At 42.2% G+C, this 19,744-nt stretch overlaps 2 protein-coding genes and 1 non-coding gene across 7 annotated transcripts in view; 2 read left to right on the top strand and 1 right to left on the bottom strand.

Annotated features, from left to right (window-relative positions):
• The first annotated feature begins 9,543 nt into the window (after positions 1-9,543).
• On the top strand, positions 9,544-9,635 carry trnar-ucu (transfer RNA arginine (anticodon UCU)). Its single transcript is given in 2 exon segments — positions 9,544-9,580; positions 9,600-9,635. It is a non-coding gene; the product is annotated as a tRNA-Arg (tRNA).
• An 860-nt stretch (positions 9,636-10,495) lies between these two features.
• LOC115817394 (claudin domain-containing protein 1-like) lies at positions 10,496-12,641 on the top strand. 5 transcript variants are annotated; one of them, XM_030780689.1, is made up of 5 exons: positions 10,496-10,635; positions 10,699-10,787; positions 10,994-11,101; positions 11,420-11,557; positions 12,421-12,641. In XM_030780689.1, exons 1-5 carry the CDS (start codon positions 10,496-10,498, stop codon positions 12,639-12,641), a joined length of 696 nt encoding a protein of 231 aa, XP_030636549.1. The 5 variants fall into 5 exon arrangements, with proteins under 5 accessions (XP_030636549.1, XP_030636548.1, XP_030636547.1 ...); XM_030780688.1 differs by adding an exon at positions 10,907-10,914 and having other exon boundaries at positions 10,496-10,755; positions 10,991-11,101; XM_030780687.1 differs by having other exon boundaries at positions 10,496-10,787.
• Positions 12,642-14,889: 2,248 nt separating this feature from the next.
• The window catches only part of LOC115816503 (N-acyl-aromatic-L-amino acid amidohydrolase (carboxylate-forming) B-like), a 5,956-nt gene continuing 1,101 nt past the window's right edge, over positions 14,890-19,744 (bottom strand). The window contains exons 2-6 of the mRNA XM_030779456.1: positions 18,497-18,692; positions 16,299-16,392; positions 15,665-15,772; positions 15,349-15,461; positions 14,890-15,087 (exon numbers count right to left, since the gene is read on the bottom strand). Coding sequence (XP_030635316.1) covers positions 14,890-15,087; positions 15,349-15,461; positions 15,665-15,772; positions 16,299-16,392; positions 18,497-18,692 — 709 coding nt within the window. The remainder of the gene's footprint in view (positions 15,088-15,348; positions 15,462-15,664; positions 15,773-16,298; positions 16,393-18,496; positions 18,693-19,744) is intronic.

The raw sequence follows: 19,744 nt of genomic DNA, 5'->3' as shown, positions 1-19,744 counted from the left end.
TGACAACTGAGATCAACCACTTCACCAACCTGTTAAACGAAGCAAGAGCCATTGTAACCTGACCCACCTGCGTTAGTCACGGAAGCGCTAACAATCCATTTTATTTACAAAGTCAAAAAAGAGAGAGAGAGACAAAAAAGCTGCCCAGTGCCCAGTGCAAGCTGCGAGCCAGGCGCGTTCGATACAGCTCCCGTGTTGTTTTGGTCTCTGCGTGAAGAGAACCGGGGGCAGGACAAGCAAGTTGCCACAGGTAGAGCTCTGGTAATGTTTCAGTCCTGCCTAAGAAACACGAGAACCTACATTTTAGGCAAGCCAATCACTTCCCAAGGAACTCTCACTGCCCACGTTTATGAAAATGAGTTTGTCTTCGCGAGTGCGTTTGCCAAAAGGAGTCATGTAAAACTAAATTTGCAAATCTATGAGTGCTAGTGAGAGCGCTCAGAGTGTGTGCATGAGTCAACGCAAATTCTTTGTAAGCAAAGGACTGCTGAATGTCAAAAAATAAATAAAGACACCCCCCTTCCTTCCTCTGCTCCGCCCTGCCCCCCCCCCCCCCCCGGCCACAAAACTAGCTCATGTTCCATTGCTAATGACTCACCTACCCTGTGTTTCAATCCCCGGAGCAATATCATCTCCTGATAAAGCCATTACATATGCTTCAATAACTCTGAATCAATGTGCATGAATTTTTTTTTTCCCCATGACTCTGCCCCAGAGGTGACTATACTCCAGACCAGAGGGGCCTGTTTGTTCAGTGGAGACGGCCATCGTACAGCTTGACCGTAAAAACAGAGCCACTTGGCCAGACCTTGGTCTTGTGAGCCGTGACGTGATGAACACAGGGCTTGCTCAGTCGACTGGGGCTGTTGTCCCTGACGGCCTTAAAAAAAAAACCAAAAAAAAACACAAGGCCATCTCTCTGGGAACCAGCACCACAGCCCTTCCCAGTCAACACACACAGACAAACCCATCCTCTACAGAACACAGGCAACCTACGTGATGGGTATGACTGTTAGTTAACGGAAATAAACAAGAAAACTATTTCAGGGTTAGAAGGCAAAGTGAAATCTGTGACGTTGTGAATCCTGCACAAACTGCCTATTCACAGGTGCTGAAGTAACTATCAAAGTTTTTTTGCTGCGGGCTACATTCTTAACCCGTTTACCTTGAGAGAATTTCAGCGGAAAAACACAGATCTCTAGCAGTTCAGCAAAAAAGAATCAAACCTTTCGCTCTTTCACAAATGATTTCCCCCATGTCAATCTAAACCAGAAGCTGAGATTTAGCACAACAGGGGAAAATAACAGGCTGGCTTTGCGACGACCGTCTGAATTAATTTTGAAAAAATGTTTGTCAGCACATCGAGTGCGAGACTATTTATAGAGAACTACACCCTGCAGAACACAGCCTCACTCCCAGGATACTGTGGAGTTATACACATGGCCCAGTGAATCAAAAATGCTCTGACCATGTCAACAAAACACAAACTTTACAGAAAATGAGTTTTCAAGTCCATCAACCAACTGTCTGTCACCTAAACGTGTTGTATGGAACTGTGTTGACAGAGGACCGCCCATCTGTGCTGTCCATCATGTGCACCAATAACTGCTCACAGTTCAGCATCAATATCAGAGTTCACCACTGCACCTCTGTTTGATTATACCATCAGTCAGGTAAGAGGACTCTCTCTATGATAAAATGTGACCTCAGCTTGGTGGCAGGTCAACATGTTCATGGCCAAAGGTCAATGGTCAAAGGTGAATGAGAACAGGCCACCTGTTCGGTGAGCTACTGAGTCCGTACAGGAGCAGTGGCATTGACTCCAATCACAGCATCACTATCACATGTCATTAAACGGTGAGATTAAAAAACAAATTTAAAAAAAAAAAAAAAAGGGCCATAACAGAATTTTATCCATACTGAGTGACGAGTCAACCTTTAATCATTGCCTGCATCTCTTCCCTTGTCTGGAGAAAAAAAACAACAACAACAAATAAAGAAAAACTGTTTTGTACCCAACAGAGAGAGAGAGAATTTCCAAAACAGAACATCTGGGCAGACTTGGGTAATGCTGATAGCAACTCAAAAGCCAGGCCATATTTTAGTACTCAAAAGCCAGGCCATATTTTAGTACTCAAAAGCCAGGCCATATTTTAGTTGCAGTAATTCAGTGCATTTCTGCCCTTGGTCTGAATGTGACCCCAGGCCTCGCACCAAGGAAAACTGTTTTTCTCTTCACACCTATTAAACTAACGTCTTAATCATGTGTTCAGGATTAGGAGGCCCTAGAACCTCAGTAATAAGCATGTTTTATTCAGACGAGTCAACGAATTAGAGACTGTTTGCTTTGGGTCATCAGCTGGACTTAACCCTCCAGTCAAACCTAATGCAATTTGACTTGGTCACTTAAGAGAAACAAAGAGGGTCTTTTGTGAGCATGTGGAGGGACGGAGAGGGGGAGACAGCCTGCTTTTTGTCGGAATTCACGAGTTTAATTTGACTCATCACTGGCGCTAAATTAAATAGGTGGTCACCGATGCGTCTCGTAAAGCAAATGCAAACAGAGAACTTAAAAAAAATAAAAATAAAAAAACATTCGCAATAAGCCTGCGTGTCTAAGCAAGGTCACTCAAGGTCGCGGCCTAAGGACTGAAACAACTCGACATACAAGCCAAGGTGCCACAACAGAACAACAGAATTTTTACATCAGATATCAAGAGATCATAATCTTTATCTTCAGCTTTCTGTTGAAATATATGATTCTGTCTCTCTTTCTTTCTTTCTTTTTCCCCATTTCTGTTCTAACTTTTCACTAACTTCATCTACATATTGAATCATTTTTTTTTTTTTGCTTCAGTACTCCTTTTCTCAGCCAAATGACAATGAACGGAGTTTCAACGTTTGCACCACAAGGGCTTGTATTCTAACATCGTACAAGGACCCCGTATGGGGTTTCCACTCTAAAGCTCCTACACAAATGTCAGGTCAAGTCAGGCTTTTTTTTTTTTTTTTTAATGCTGATCAAGTGCAAATATTCAAAGAATGTCAGGATTAACCTCTCTTATGTTATGGGGTTTTGGGGGGGGGGTTTTTCCGCTCTATCATAGGCAAGGGGTAGTGTGGACTGGCATGGGGGGTGGGGGCAATAAATCTGAAAATACATAGTGGGATGTGGTGTAATTCAGTAAAACAGCTGTCAGAAGACACAAATGCCTATCCTCTATCACTTTTAAACTACGTATTTGACAAACATTCTTCCAGGCTGTCAACAAATGTATGTTTATCAATGACAAAGACTGGTAAACACACAGGTGAAAACACCTGAGACCTCATGACCTCGGCCCTGTTTCAGGAAGCGGGTTTGGTGAAAACTCTTGAGGTAGTTAACTCAGAGTAAGTAGTAAACCTCCTAATAGACAAGCCCTGTGGCTTCTTTCTCCTAGCAAAACAAAGCCAAAGGGCTCGTCTATTAGGAGGTTTACTACTTACTCTGAGTTAACTAACTCAAGAGTTTTCACTAAACTCGCTTTCTGAAACAGGGCCCTAGTCATCTGTCTACCATCCTGTCTTTATCTTCAAACAGTCTGACTCTGGGACACCCCCCACTCCCCCCCCCCCCTCTTTTCTACAGTGTATCCATCCCTTTTGTTTGTGTCTAATTTATTACTTTTTGCTGAATTAGAGGGGCTTTGTTAACATGGAAATTAAAGGAAGTACCCAAGAGTGTTTTAGAAAAATAAATAAATAACACAACACTACTAGGCTATGCCATTAAAATGCAATCAGCAAAAGAACTGAGCGGTTTGAAGCACACAAAAAGAAAACTAGGAATAATTTTCTAAACACACCTACAAAAACAACAACAACTACAAAAACCCATAAAAACCCTGAGTTAAACTCATTTTAAGCATTGTACCACACACAAAATAAATCTCTCCTAAGTCACCACTGACCAACAAAAAAAAAACTGACCTTATCTCACACACACACACACAACTACCATTATATTTCACAGAAGCGGAGAGAGGGAAATCTGTAGAAATACCGAGAAAGAAGCAAGAAGACACACTCACCCACAAGGTCCAAAAAAAATATTAAAATAAAATAACCTTTTCCTTAGAGGCTATTTCAAATAAAATACCAACCAGAGAAGTCACTCCAACATGCCCTCCACTTTTAAAAACACAGATTTAACACTGTTCGGCTAAAACTAACTCGACCCTGTGCGACGGCCAGACTGATCAAAAATGTAGCTCAGGGGTAGGTGTGGAGAGAGAGGGAGCGAGAGAGAGAGAGAGAGAGAGAGAGAGAGAGAGAGAGAGTGTGTAAGTAATATGTGGCACTGTGTTAAGACGAAAACAGCTCTAAAGATACTCTCCACGGTGTACCATTTATGCATTCACGCCCTGCACATTTCAACGTGTCCACAAATGTTCCAGACCACCACGCATTTTTTTTTTAATAACCAAAAACAAACAGACAAAAGTAAACAAAAGTAAATACAAAAGAGGACAAAGTGTACTCTGTTTACAACACAGTTCATAGATTGTGGGTGTTTTTTTGTTTTCGTTTTGTTTGTTTGTTTTTTTTAAATAAGAAAACAAACGGGGATGCTACACAGGGGTACGGCCATGCTAACTTTGCCCTCTATCAAGGAGAATGGGGCGCGGAGGTGCGCGCGGATTACTTTGGAGTGCTACCAGACTCACACAGCCGTTCTGCTGTCAAACTGTTTACTCTGGCCTGGCCAGACACGCTAGCTGGCATTAACGAGCAATGTGCTTCATTATTTGGATTGCTTGTTCATCACCACAAACCGCGGAACAAATCCATAACCGCCAGCCATTTTAAATAAAAAGTCAACGTGTAGCCCAAATGATGCTAAAACAGGCAGACCGCGTTTTAACTGCGTTCTGTGCGTGGGGCTTCGACGATACAGTCAACAATGTAGCATTTAAGGATGTATTGCTCTGAAAAAGAATAGACAATGACGCAGAATAGGGCCGTAGTTAAAAAGAAAACTAACCAGGAAAACAGAGCTAGTGGTTTAGCTGTATCACAAGGTAACTTGTACTAATACTCTGATCACAGCCGAAAACGGAGACGAGGCACCGCCAGAAGAGAGATTAGGAGCACCCATCTGCCTCTTGTCGTCAGTAATACTGTTCCTGATTTGGGTTCATAAAAAACCAAAATGGGTTCCAAATCCCCCGCCAAAAGCAGTCAGGCTTTTTAGGTGGATATGAAGGAAACAAATCTAACCCGCTACCAGGGAAGTGCTTCGAAACAGAAACGGCTTACTTCCTCTAGCGTGAACGTACACGTGCTAGCTAAATTCAGGAGTATTAGATATTAGAGCCGATGATATCCTCTAACAGGTTAAAGGCAATCACAAAAACAACTGGAAATGGGAGCATCAACTATCAGTTACATTCACTTGTGATGAAAGCGGGAAACCAATCACCCGCATCAGAAATGACGACACTGAAATAATGACGCTCACTGACGGAAAGAGAACATTTAGCAGACACACATCAGAACTGCCAGGATCATATTTATAGAATATCTTATTCTTGAACGATGGCGTTATGTCTAAAAGTGATGACTGTCGGGCTAGAGCTACAAGTCTTCATCAGCGCCTCTTTTTGACAGGGAACGCTACTGTATCTCGTAAAACTGACCACAGAAGGAAACAAAGGCGGCTTTATAGCCTCACTCCATAGTAGCCTAATGTCTTAAATGGACAATGTCAACATCAGTTAACCAATTACTATATTAAATTTTTGAGAGCCCGTTTGTGGCAAACGTACATTGAAGACACGACCAACCACTGCGTATGGCCGTTCGTGTGCCGAGAGAAACGAAGAGGGTATACTCACCTAGTGCTGAGCGAACCGGTGTCCTAAACTGTCATGAAACGCGTGGCGTTTCGACTACGAAGCTTGCGGAGCTATAGCTGTATGGGGCGCGTGTGGATTACAGCCACGTCCATGCGCTGCATCCTTCCGTTTGAGCTGACGTGCGCATGACGTGTAGTCTAAACGCGTGCACGCAGACTGAACCCGTGTAAGAAAGCACGCTTGAAACATGTTAGGTCAGCCACACTTGTCATTGTGAATTAATCACTGGATGTATCACACACAGAATCTTGAGGTTTTTAAACTTCAGCTGGACCGTTAAGTGCTGCCTACGACATATTTGTTTTACCCCACGTACACTGCTAAATAAAATCAGTCACAAATGATTTCATGAAAACCTAGCGCTACGTGTATAAACGTGCGTACATACGGTGAAATTTGAAACTCTATTACCTTCCGCGAGGCCTTCATGCTTTGAAAAATTGTTGTATTTGATGAGTATCCAAGAAATGCATTAGTTGAATTCGGCTGAAACGCACACTTTGAGGTAGTCTATAGTATTTCCGAAAGAATGAGAGAGCGAGCGAGAGAGAGACAGAGAATTATTACGTTGTCTCTCTACCCCTGATTTCTCTGTAAACCTGCTTTGTGACCATTGTTAATTATGAAAAGTGCTATACGAATACAGTGGACATTCGTGGCTTCCTGCGCTGCTGTGGCTTTGTCGTTCACCCTAACTGAGCCCATCCTGTCTTGTCATCCTTCATACTGCCTACTTGTTGTGTTTTCATGTTCATTATCACTATGTTGTTTTGTAATTTGCCCACTGGGTTGGCACCTACTGCACGCCTGGCTGGCCTAGGAGGGGTCTCCTCTCTCTGTGGTCCCTCTAAAGATTTCTCCTATTTTTCCCTAGCGTCTGAGTTTTTTGAGGAGTTTTTTCTTGCCCGCTTTGAGGATCAAGTCAGGGGGTGCCACCCTGCTCTGTTTGTTGTAATCCTGTGGGCATGTAAAGCCCTTTGAGACTGTAAACAGTGATATTGGGCTTTAAATAAACTTAAACTTGAACTTGAAACATTCCTATAGTCAGGATCTCTCTCCACGCCTAAGACTTATGTACTGTCCTGCTGTCTGGTTATAACCATGTAGGTTGTCAGAGTCCTGGAATTCAGCAACCTAATCTTTAGAGTGGATTAAGGTTTGAAGAATAAATTAATAAATAAAGGTAAAAAGACAACGGCAAAAAAAAAAAAAAAAGCCAGATCTTTCCTTTAAACATCATAAAAACCCATGCTAACCTGCTACAGAAACGAACGATTGTCTTCTTTTATTCAGTGCACATCATACAGTCTGTTCCTAAATTACAGAAAAATGTATTTAAATAACTTCACATAGAAACAGTACAACGTAACCAAGACAAACAAATATACAGTACACACAATCTCTGACGCATACGCGCGCGCACACACACACACACTCACACACATCAAAAACAGTTTGAGTACAAGAAGGAACATGTTGTGTTTAAGTACAGGGGTAGAAACCACAGCTGGAACCCGAAGGATACATTTGACATGAGAGAAAATGGCTACTTTAGCTATGATTAAAAAATGCCTATTTCTCACAGCCTGCGCAGAGCATTGATCAGTCCTCGCAAACTTCAGGCCCTTCCATTAGTTATAGCGGCTTCTCTGTGGAGTGTTAGAGATGAAAGGCTTTTAATGAATAGACGCAGTAGGGCACGTTTGCGTTTGCGTAGAACACGCTTCACGAACAGCGTTAGCAGTCAGGCAGCTGGTTAATGAAGAGGCTTCACAGACAGATATGTGTATGGAGTTGTTATGGAGTCAGAATAAAAATCAACTGCTCCAGCAGAAATGATATGTAGGAACGGATTACTTAAGGTTAAATGAAACTCAACTACTGTTCTGAACTCCATGAGATTTTAGAATGCTTTAACTCATCAAGAAGTCACGTAAATAAGAGCGTGTCAATAACTTATGTATTTCAATAACTTATGCATTCTGGTTCATATGACAATTGAAACAAACAGTATACAGTATACACACAGTACTATTGATATGTTTTATTATCTGACTTTGATGTCTTGAACTAGCTTTTCTTTTCTTTTCTTTTTTTTTTTTTTTTTGCTGTTGATGGTGGTGTAGCACCACCGATTCTGTGTTTTGGGAAACAGAGAACTGACAGCACCAGCAAGGGAACTGCATCAAACAGTGCATTGTGTTTTTGGAAAAATTATTCAGTTTTCATTTGTATGCCAACTGTGTGTGTGTGTGTGTGTGCAGAATGCAAATATACTCATTAAGGTTTTTTTTTGTTTGTTTTTTTTGATGCAATGACAATATTTTTTATAGTAACCGTGATGAACGGATGAATCTCACCTACAGTAGCAGACACAAAACAAGGAAAACTGATCCTTAAATACGGGATTTAAATGCAGCCCTGCGCAACTGAAGGTGTAAGGACAAAAGGTATTGTATCCATACCACCTTATGCAACACACGTTAAAAACGATTATGAAACTGAAATTGCAACCGGTCCAAGAAACTACTAAATCTGTGCGTCATTCGTTCAATTCAATATGAAATGGAAGAATGATATACGGATTCGACTAAACTGCAAATACATCTAAATTTCTTGCAGTCTGGAACTAAGTGAACACACAGTCAAGATTTGGCCACTATGAACACTTTGCACTGACTTTTGAGTGCATCCAGGTCTGCAGATTCAGGAACATAAAGGTGCTCTTCATTTTTTGCGAAAACCTCAACAAATCTAGCCTTTTAGCATTTTCTGGGTTAGTTATTTTCTGGGTTATTGTATCTCCAAACCAGGCATGTTACGACTCTTCCGAATTCTTGCCGTCTTTCTTATCATACTAACCTGTGTTTCCCAACCGATTGTGTGTCAACAAGGTTCTCAGTGCTTTAAAAGATTGCCCTTGTTGCGTGCTGTGGTGGGTCTGATGTGTGGCCCAAAAGTTGAATGGATCGAAATAAGAGCAGAATTATATATTATTGGGAGCAAAGGAGCAGTCGTATGTTCTCTGATGCGGAATACACATCGAAACACGACACACAAGTTATTGAAATGACAAATTAATTATGAGGACTTAAATTATGCCTTAAAGTAATCCATTACGTCTTAAGTCCAGACGGTGGCGGCCTAGGACAATTATAGCCAACCTGAGCTGAATTCAGTAATAACACAGATGTTGATTAGCAGAGAGACAAAAATACGTAATATAGCTGTGGTCGACTAGCTTGGTGTACAGAATTTCTATTTTATATAGCTATAATTTAGATTTAAAAGCCACTGAAGACATGTCCTTTAGATATAACACCGCGGAAAAAGTGCATCATTTTGGTACAGGTAAAGCTAACGTGAACAGTATTAGCTTCCTTACGTTCGTTGTTAGGCCATTAACTAGCAGAGCAAGCTAGCTAACTAGCTGTTACACAGACATATCGGACATTAAAATAGCTTAGTGTCGTTTCAGTCTGCGAAAGAAGACATGACAAAACTAATATTTGATTATGATACTGAAAGTCACCCTATAGCGTCAGGCGTTGCCGATTAAAGTGTTCGCTGAAAATTGGACGCGGACTCTATGGTGACAGTTGTGCAATATCAAGTAGGGTTGAGCTAGTCACATGCAACAGGTGGCTCCGTGGCGCAATGGATAGCGCATTGGACTTCTAGGCAAGCACTAGCAAAGTGATTCAAAGGTTGTGGGTTCGAGTCCCACCGGAGTCGCGTTTTTTTCTAGCGTGATTGGAACGATCAAACAAGTTGTGTTATTAATTTTTAAATATTGTTTACAGGAAACTTGTCATATAACGAAAAAGAATTCGTAAGAACGATATAAACTGGTTTCAAAATGCGGTTGCTATTGACAATGTCATACACACTTATCCCCAGTACATTTTATTACAGTGTCCTGTACTGCAGCATTCTAAGGTTGTTCACTTACTCATCCTCTCTTGCAAATAAAGTGTGTATACAGTTAAAAACTCGATTTTGTGAATCGAAATATAACTGAAGCCCAATGAATGTGAAAAGAACTACATTACCCAACATTCCACGCTACATTAAGCCGACAGGAACGGGAAAGCACATGGATTTATTTACAGTTGTAAGCCGCTATAGCAACAAAGCTCTATTTTTTCATTCGTTTTCTTATGATGTATTTTTGCTTATATGCGACTGATAGAGGTTCTGGCCAAAGAATTATCCGTGTCATTTAACAGACACAAGGGACTGCGAAAGGTTTATCGGTTACGCTGACTCGGGGCGACAGATCATCCGGCGGGTGAAACTGAGTACTGACAGATGGGCGAGAACAGATGGGATCTCGCTCGGTTTGTAGTGTAGAGCCGTGTATATCTTGGAAAATAGGACAATTCCACACCATGGACAAACACACCCGTCTTATTACATCGAGGTCATGAAAATGGCGGGTGGCACAACTCTTCTTGAATGATGTTCTTATACGACGGCTCGACTATTAAACTAATCGCATTTTATCTATCGCGATCACCGCAATCAAGGCCAGTATAAACTTAACTGCAAATACCACATAGGGTGCTTTTTGTGTCCTTGGATAGTTTCCAGCAATGGTCGACAACCGGTACGCCACGGCTCTTGTGATAAGCTGTGTATTGAGTATTCTTGCGACGGTTTACCTTTCCGTGGCGGTGGGCACGCAGCACTGGTACATATACACGAGCCCGTCGGTGCGAGGAGAGAGCAATGCGTCAGAACTCCGCACACTGCAAGAGGAGTTTATCAGTGGAGAATTTGACGAGAAAATGTACAGCGACTCTCTTTTCCGACTTAACGGGACTCTTGGGCTGTGGTGGAGATGTGTTTTGGTGCCAACGGATACACACTGGTACAAAGAACCAGGTAAGCCGACCCAGGCTTCATACAAAATTAATTAATCATTTTTCGACGTTTAAAATGGCAGCATTTTGTTTGAACTTGTTCGTCGTTATCCTGATAATGCAAAGTAATACCAGATGTAGTCGTATTAGTATTAATCTATTATCGGCTGCTGAGAGCTCCTCCCATTGGTTGCTAATTTTTTGTGACCGCCGTGTGTTCACGAGCAGATCCTAAGATGGAGATGGAGTGTGTGAGTTTTACGTTATCTCAGCAGTTCACGCCGAAGTACAAAGAGCCAGGCAACCACAACAGTGGGGAAGACCTGATCCGCACATGTGAGTGTGTCAAAGCGCACGCACGCACGCACGCACACAAGCAAACAAACAAACAAACAAACATGCATAAACACAAATAAAGTCTCGTAGTGTTGTGTTATGGGAGATATACATTTCTCCACACTTTTTTTCTGCCCTGGCTACCTCTGTGTTAAGATATCACATATTTTACTTAACACATGCACACATACACGGATATATGCTCTGACTTGTACTCTGTTTAAAGCTCTGATTCTCTTCTCTGGATGTGAATGCAAAACACACACACACACACACAGATGAATCACTCGGTCTCACAGTACGTGTCTTGGCCCACAGACCTGTGGAGGTGTCAGTTCTTGCTGCCGTTGGTGTCTCTGGGCCTGGTGGTTCTGGGTGGCATCATTGGCATCTGCGCTTGTATCTGCAGGAGTCTTTCTCCCACCCTTGGCATCGGAGTCCTTCACCTCCTCGCTGGTCAGTGGGAAATGTATTCCACATTCTGCTATGCCCTGTCACGGGTTAAACCACTTTTTAAAAAAAAAACAAAACAAAAAAAACCAACTTATTATTTATCCATTTTCAAGCTTTTTCAGTGCTGTTCTGTCACTGACCTACAGCTCAGTGCTAATTGCCAGATGATCTGAGTCATGAGTCAGAACCACCTGCTGGGCTGACTCCAAAGCCCGTTTGAACTTACGAACATTCAAACGGACTCGGAATCGAATTTCACGTCTCGTCCGCTGTCGTCCCAATAACGTTGGGCTAGTTTTCTCTGCCGATTCGTCTTTTCAGTTCTGTGGAAAGAATGGACGAGGTTTACTGAATGTACGGAGAGTTGTAATAAGATGAGGACATAAAGAGGAGAGCAGTGATACCATAGAGGGAACAGGAGAACCTCTTGGGAGAGACTAAAGAACTTTTCAACTCAAACTGGAACCTCAAGTGCAGTGGTTACTTCGTAATTACAGCGTAGTAACCTCTCCTTCAGTGACCATGTTTGTATGAATATGATTTAACTTAAATTTGATATAAATAAACTCAGGAGAAGGGGTCAGAAATGTGCATTTTAATACCTTATGTGACATCATCCAGTGTCGGCAGGGGTTCTTTATTATTACTATTATCATCATTATTATTATTATTATTATTATTATTATCATTATCATCATCATCATAATCATTATCATTATCATTATCATTATCATTATCATCATTATCATCATCATCATTATTATTATTATTATTATTATTATTATTACACTCTGCTGTTTTTCGTGTGGTGAACGGTGCTCTGTGTGGTACTGATAACATTCTCTTCCCGTTCGCCTCTCCCTCAGGTCTGTGCACTCTGGCCACGGTGTGCTGTTACCTGGCCGGGATGGACCTGCTCCACCGCGTGTCTGTCCTGCCCGACAAAGTGGACGGCTCTCTGGGCTGGTCCCTCTATCTCGCCCTCATCTCCTCTCCCCTGCACATGATGGCTGCCGCTCTGCTCGTGTGGGCCGCACGCAGCCACAGTCAAAATTACTACCGTATGACTGCCTACAGAGTGGCCTAGAGGCTTCAGTCAGCCTTAAAGCCTTTATCCGCTGATCCGGGGTCAGCTCTTACATTATCAGTTTTAACCAGGACTAATCAACCCTAGTTCTCCTGGGCTGGAATTTGTACCTACTGCTGTGTTTAGTGTTACTTAATGTTTTACTTACAGTAATCATATATACAAGTTAGATTAGAATAACAGTTGCAGAAATGCTGGATTTTAAGCACAATTAGAAAACAAAGTGCATTGTCAGTTGCTTAGTTTTGTGTAGAGTTGCCAGCCTTGTCATGTAAATAAGGCCTTATTTATGTCAAGCACGGTCGTGTACGTCCTTTAGCCAACTAGTGCCACCTAGTGGTCAGTGAAAAGAATAACCAGAGTGACTTCAGCACTAGAGAACTGCGGTTGAAGAGCCCTAAACGTGTAGGTCACAGTCCTCCTGGAGAATTTCTTTCTGCCAGGTTTTTGTTTAATCCTAATCCGGCACACCTGATCTGATTCAGGGCTTTGAGTGACTGATTCAGGTGTGTTGTAAAAGGGTAGAACTAAAACCTATGAAAAAAACTGTCAAACAGAACAGGTGTAGAAATTCCAGAGAAAAAGGTTGTCCTCCCCCATGTCCTGACTTTGATCCGTAAAATAACTTGTGTTTTGTCGCTCCAGACTCCCCAGTGTCTGAAGCCAAAGCTGTCTTTATACGGTGAGTGTTTCTGTGAAGAGGCGTTCAGTGGGCAGACAGTCTGAGCGTTCACTGCATGGCTGTGTGATTGTGAGCTGAAGCTTCTGTGTCATCACGTGATGGCATCTCTGTGAGTTATTTATTTATTCAGCAGTTATCAGAGCAAATGTCAACGCTGGCCTACAGAACTGCGTCTTGTCTGTTCTCCAGCTCGATAATCCTGACTTTTCCCCTAATGTTTGAAGCTGTCTAACTGGTCAGGTAGTATTGCTTTCCCTTGATATTTGTCAGGCAGACTTGTGTGTGTGTGTGTGTGTGTGTGTGTGTGTGAGAGAGAGAGAAAAACAGTGACATCTAGTCTTGTCAGGGGCAGTTGGACAAATCCACTAACTTGGTTATTTGTGAAGTATGGAGAACGACCCTGTGTATTTTTTGGTGCAGTTTATCTTGAAGAAGAATTGGAATGTCTGTTGCATATCAATATCAGGACAAATCATGGTTTTTTAAATTTAAACAACGTATTATTATTATTGTTGTTGTTGTTGTTGTTGATATGATTTTTCTCCATGGTAGTACTAGTATTAGTTGCTGTAGTATTAATTCATGATTAGAGTTTCTCAGCATAGAACTCTGGTCGTTTCCGTGTTTATGTATTTATTTATTTTTGTACCGGTTTCTTTCTTTATTTATTTGTTGATATATTTATTGTTGTCATTCTATCCCCTAACTATTTGCACTAGAATTTTGACAGCCCTATTCATGCTTGCTGATTTGTTGGTGGCGTAACAAACTGTGGGTTTAAAGCAAATTTTATTTTAAAGACTCTGCAATGTAACACACTGTTTTCATCAGTGGCTGAATTTGGACGCACAAGTGTTTAATTTAAAAAAAAAAACAAAAAAACGTCTGGTTTGGCAAATTTGGTCCAAATTTCATTTTAACCTTCATGCATCTACATCATGCGCTGACTACTACAGAACTGTCCTTTAAAATACAACTTAAAGAGTTGTTTTACACTGAATACAAGCTATTTTCAGAGAAGCAGTACACACTGATGACAACAGTGTTTCAAACCCACCCAGACGCTTCCTCAAAATCAGAGCCAAGAACGAAAAGTATGTCATTGCACAGTAACTATTACTCCAGCAAGTTGAATGTGTCGTGTTTCTATGTAAAGCTGTGTTTATCCTTTGGAAAGCTTGTCTGTTGGACCCAATATTAAATAGCTGTGCTATTGATGAAGTATTCCCATTAAGTGGTGAATCGGTTATATGACAAAAAAAAAAGAAACTGTAAGATATTAGTTTCAATAAAGAACGTTTTTTTTTTTTTTCCAAAATAAAAGTTCATCAGAGTGGTTGTGATTTCTCGTGAACCAAAGTCACATGTCAGCTTTATTCCTGAGGTCACAGAATATGTGATAATCCTGCAGTTCTTTTAAATGAATCCTGTGGCGTGTGGTTTTTCACGTGTCCGGCAGTCTTTTGGTGGGTGCTTTACAGTTCTTCTCAAACTCTTTTTTAAAATTTTTTTTTTTTCTTAATTATTTACACACGTTTCACTGGTTTGCTGCCGTTGCGTATCCCATCAGGCTCTCTCTGAGTGGATGGGCGGAATCTCCACTTTCCTTCGTCTCGCCAGCGAAAGGGCGATTCCTTTCTCGTAATACGCGCCTTCGTTTATGAAGAAGGGGTAGAGTGGCTCTGTTCCTTTATATCGCAGCGTCTCTCCACTGAAGGACAGGAACAGGGGGTCGCCAGGATGCAGGAGACAGAAGTCACGATCCTGAGACAGAGACAGAGAGAGAGAGACAGAGAGAGAGAGACAGAGAGAGAGAGACAGAGGGAGAGACAGAGAGAGAGAGACAAAGAGAGAGAGACAGAGAGAGATCGATCAACAGATGAAATGATTGATTGATTTGTTTATTGATTTTATGCAATTTCTTTTCCGAGTTCATCCTGGCCTGTAGAGGGCGCCAGAGCTCTAAGCACAGAAGCAGAGCAGAGCAGCGCAGAGGGGAGTGACAAGCCAGAGGGCGGGGCATACCTGCAGCTCTGGATGAATGGCTGCTGTGATGGAGCGTGTGTGTGGGTCTCTGGGGTAGTCGATATTTCTCACCATAGTGTACACATCCACTGACCCTCCCTCAAACTTAGCACCTAAGAAGGAAAGAAAGATAAAAGAAAGAAAGAAAGAAGGAGAAAATGGACAGGGGGATGGGGAAGTTCTCCACATTCTACAGATTTGTGTGAAATCTGTGGTGGTTGTGTTTGTGTGTGTGCAAGAGTTTAAGCTAGTCAGTGTACACAGTCGTAAAGACTGTACTGCACGTCGCGCTAGAGGGTTCTGGGTAATGTAGTACCTGAATTGAAGAGTCGGATCCAGTCGAGCATTAGCTGGACACCCTCCTGCATAGCAGCGTAGATGTCCGCTCTTACCACGCCGTGGGGCTGCGGACCTATCTCCATCGCTTAGAGACCAAAAAACAAACAAACAAACAAAACAAAAACATTTCAAATACATCTCATCAAGTAAACAAACACAAAAGGGCTGCTTGCTTTCTCTGTGACTTAAGTTCTGTGAACTTCTGAATGAGTTTGAATGTGAAACGTGCAATAACGGGTTGGAATGAGCGCAGATGTGAGCGGCTGTGACTGAACTGCGGGGGAGTGTATGAAAGAGACAGTAGATTAAAGCAGGAAATCAGCATAAACCCCACAGACTGCATGCGTCAGGAGGCTCAGTGCCGCCGATTAATACAGACCTGCGTTTAAAGTGGGTTTTCTGGACTGCATGGTAACGTTTGACGTCAAAAATCACAATTTTAATGTAAAGCAATTGCGCAGTGAAGTGTACTAAAGAATTCTGCTTAAAAAACGCCAAGAGACTAAGAGCCCAAACAAATGGAAACGACTGCAGTATTTACTGACTTTAGAACTCGTCAGGGATTGGCTGAAAATGTCAGAGATTTGATTGAAGGTGTGTGTCAGACCCACCGAAGCCATGTTTCCCCACAGATTCGAGGGAATACGCTTCGTTAGGAGGGACATCGAAGTGAATGTATCTCACTGGAATCGTCGCCATCTCCCTCTGCGAACGAAAAAAAAAAAAACCCACTGTCATCCATAAGTAGGTGACTTTTTGACAAAGTTCTAGACACAAACTGAAAAACATTCCCAGGAGAAAACACACACACACACACACACACACACACACAGTGAAACTTAACAGCCTGATTAACATGTAACTGTCATCTTCAGCAATTTGCTTTGGGCAGTATACCACATTTCACATCTGTCCTCACCATTACATGATTTATAAGACCAGTTAAGTTGTAATTAACAAGCACAGAAATTCTACAGGACCGCATGTTTGTCTTCCACTCTCTTACCACGTGTAACATTAATAATGTATTAATAATGCTACTGTGACAATATGCTGACTGTTATGTGAATGTGAATGTGAATGGTTGTTTGAATAATTCTTAGATTATATGAATGTAATCTGAATGTGTGCAGTAATCAGTCGCGTAAACGTATGTGGATTAATCCAATCCCGACACTCGTTATTGTCAAAGCATTAGCATATGTAAACACCTGAGTCACATTTCACTCTCTGTGTTAAAAATATCCTTTCCTGACAGAACATACATGGTCTAGGCTAGCCTGGAAAACCTGGGGAGACATAGCCTTTCCTCTGACCAATCAAATAATTACTTATTTTCCGTGGGATTATTACTGTTTGTTTTTGTTTTCTTGTCTTTGTCTTTGTTCTTGTGTTGTTATCTTAATCAGGCCTCGCTCAGCTCCAAGAATAATGCCATTATTCCGCTCCTCTAAACAAGATTCAGTGTCCAACTGGCTTCTGTACGGGATGGAAATCTCATAAGCTGAAGGGAATGCAAAGCCAAAAGGCCAAGCAGAGAATACACTAGGCGCTTTCGCACCGGAGGAACTTTTCATAGTTCTTAGAACTGTTGGAGAAAGTACCCCCTTTTTGGCGTGTTCGCACCGCAGGAACTTAGAACGATTTTAGTTCTAAGAACGCCGTTTTGAGGGGCTTTTTTAGCCCCTACTCCAGGGTAGGTACTTTTGCAGCACAATAGGAACCTTGTGACGTAGGTGTACAGCCATTGGTCCAGACGCAGGTATACGATGATTGCAACCGCCATTTTTAAAGATCCGTGCAAAATATAAAGTCTTAGAACGTATTTCATTTAGCTTTTGATATTCATGTCTCAAAATGTCTGGAATTGTAGGAGGGGGCACATAGTTTTTATGTTTTATTTTACCGGTATTTTATATCCCCCAACAATGACCATTTTGCAACGTCCAATGTATATTTGTACATTGAAGAGGTAGCGTATACTCCGCTTCGGTAGGTGCTTGTGTGTCCGCTTGTGTGGCTGTGATCCGCATTTTAACCTAAAATAAGAATGTGTTTATCCAGCTTACGATTTTAGGGCTGCGGCGGGGAAAAAGGGGGAAAAAAAACACGATGCCGCGAGCAAGGGTCAGGCACAAGCGCTATGCTAGCACCCGAAAAGTACTATGCCCATCAAGTCATTCACTGCTACTGCGGGGGTAAATGCATAAATGCATTGGGAAATTATTTTCTCCATTGGACTGGGTCTATCGCCATACAGTTTTATTTTCGTTAATGAGAAGGCAGTTATAGGTTATCTAATGTGCACTCAATATTTCTGTCATTCAAATTCAATAAAACTCATTGCGTATACTGTAGTCTAGTTTGTCGATTTCTTTTGCCGCAGTAATGGTTCTTTTTTTCCTTTTGGAGGTATTTAAAAGGTCTTAAAAGTCATTAAATTTGTACTTCAAAATGTGCAGCTATCCTGGTTAGTCGTAAACAACAGCTCTTAGCTGCTGTACCGTCGGCCGGCTTACGTCACTTCAGCGTTCCTACTGGCGGTGCGAAAGCAAACAGAAAAAAGGCCCTAGAACGAATGTAGTTCTAGGGGAAGCTCCACAGGAGGTAGTTCCTATCAAATTAGACCCTAGAACTGTTCGGTGCGAAAGCGCCTACTGTCTCTCTTCTCAGCAAGGGTTTCCACCACCTCACGGTAACCTGCCTAGCCGATTCAGATCTCAGAGTGTAGGGCGTGGTGATGTGGGGGGGGGACCCCAGACTGGGGACAGCGTGAATGGGCTGGGGGGGTGCAGGGGGGAGGTCTTGCCTGGAGGTGTTTGCAGATATGCAGGCAGATCCAGTCGCAGTCGGAGTAAGAGATGATGCACAGGCCCATGTTGGCGGTGCTGTTGTGAAGGTCACACAGTAAATCCACGGCTTTCGGACTGCCTTTAGGACCCAGAAGAGCATTCAGCTCACGCGAACGCAGCATCTCATAGGGAGTCCTGTCAGACACTGGAGCACTGAGAGAGAGAAAGAGAAAGAGAGAGGGAGAGGGAGAGAGAGAGAGAGAGAGAAAGAGAGAGAGAGGGAGGGAGAGAGTGAGAGAGAAAGAGGGAGAGAGTGAGAGAGAGAGAAAGAGAGAGAGAGAGAGAGAGTAAAGGAGAGAAAGAGAGAGAGAGAGAGAGAGAGAGAGAGAGGAAAAAAGGGAGGGAGAGAGAAAGAGAGATGGAGAGAGAGAGAGAAAGGGAGAGAGAGAGAGAGAGAGAAAGAGAGAGAGGGAGGGAGAGAGAGAGAGTAAAGGAGAGAAAGAGAGAGAGAGGAAAAAAGGGAGGGAGAGAGAGAGAGAGAAAGGGAGAGAGAGAGAGAGAGAGAGAGAGAAAGAGAGAGAGGGAGGGAGAGAGTGAGAGAGAGAGAAAGAAAGAAAGAGAGAGGGAGAGAAAGAGAGAGAGAGGGAGAGAGAGAGAAAGAGAGAGAGAAAAAAGGGAGGGAGAGAGAAAGAGAGAGAGGGAGAGAGAGAGAGAGAGAGCGAGAGAGAGACAGAGAGAAAGAGGAAGAAAGAATGGAGAAAGAGAGAGAGAGAAGAGCAATTAGATAAGATCCAGAAAGATCTCTCACTCTGCGTTATGCGAGCAATTTGATTCCTTCTTCTGCATGACTGAGGTGATGAAGCTTGAAAGACTGGATGCATATCTGATAGCCAGAGCTGTCAACCCAACGATGACTATTAATTTGATAAATCTGGGTTAAACTCCGAAAACTATGCGGTTGATTTTCAAACGACGTCTTAGGCTCTGACAGCAAAGCAAAGATGTAAAATGACTGATATAAACTCTATTTACAGAAATCAGATTAAAAGAGATTAAATCAGCAATCCACATATTCCCCACCACGAATCTATTCTCAGCAAAACTAACGTGGTTCACGACAATCTTGAAAGCGCGATGGGCGATGAAAACTCACTGAGAATAAGCAGAAGCCAAACGTTTCCTGAAGCTGTCATCATTACTTGTCACTGGTATACGCATTATTTATTACTTATTATTACTTATTATTATTATTTATTACATGTGAG

Source organism: Chanos chanos, chromosome 7 (genome assembly GCF_902362185.1).
Source record: "Chanos chanos chromosome 7, fChaCha1.1, whole genome shotgun sequence".
In the NCBI taxonomy this organism is placed as follows: domain Eukaryota; kingdom Metazoa; phylum Chordata; class Actinopteri; order Gonorynchiformes; family Chanidae; genus Chanos; species Chanos chanos.
The sequence above is the reverse complement of the archived record's forward strand: the minus strand, read 5'-3'. Positions and strand labels throughout refer to the sequence as shown.

What these genes read in the sequence shown, in the direction of transcription:
- LOC115817394 (XM_030780685.1), top strand. Translation starts at nt 10,496, where the DNA reads ATGGTCGACAACCGGTACGCCACGGCTCTTGTGATAAGCTGTGTATTG. An exon ending in AACCAGGTAAGCCGACCCAG is followed by an intron (nt 10,802 to 11,001) that starts GCTTCATACAAA and finishes GCAGATCCTAAG; the next exon opens with ATGGAGATGGAGTGTGTGAG. An exon ending in GGAAGACCTGATCCGCACAT is followed by an intron (nt 11,102 to 11,419) that starts GTGAGTGTGTCA and finishes CTTGGCCCACAG; the next exon opens with ACCTGTGGAGGTGTCAGTTC.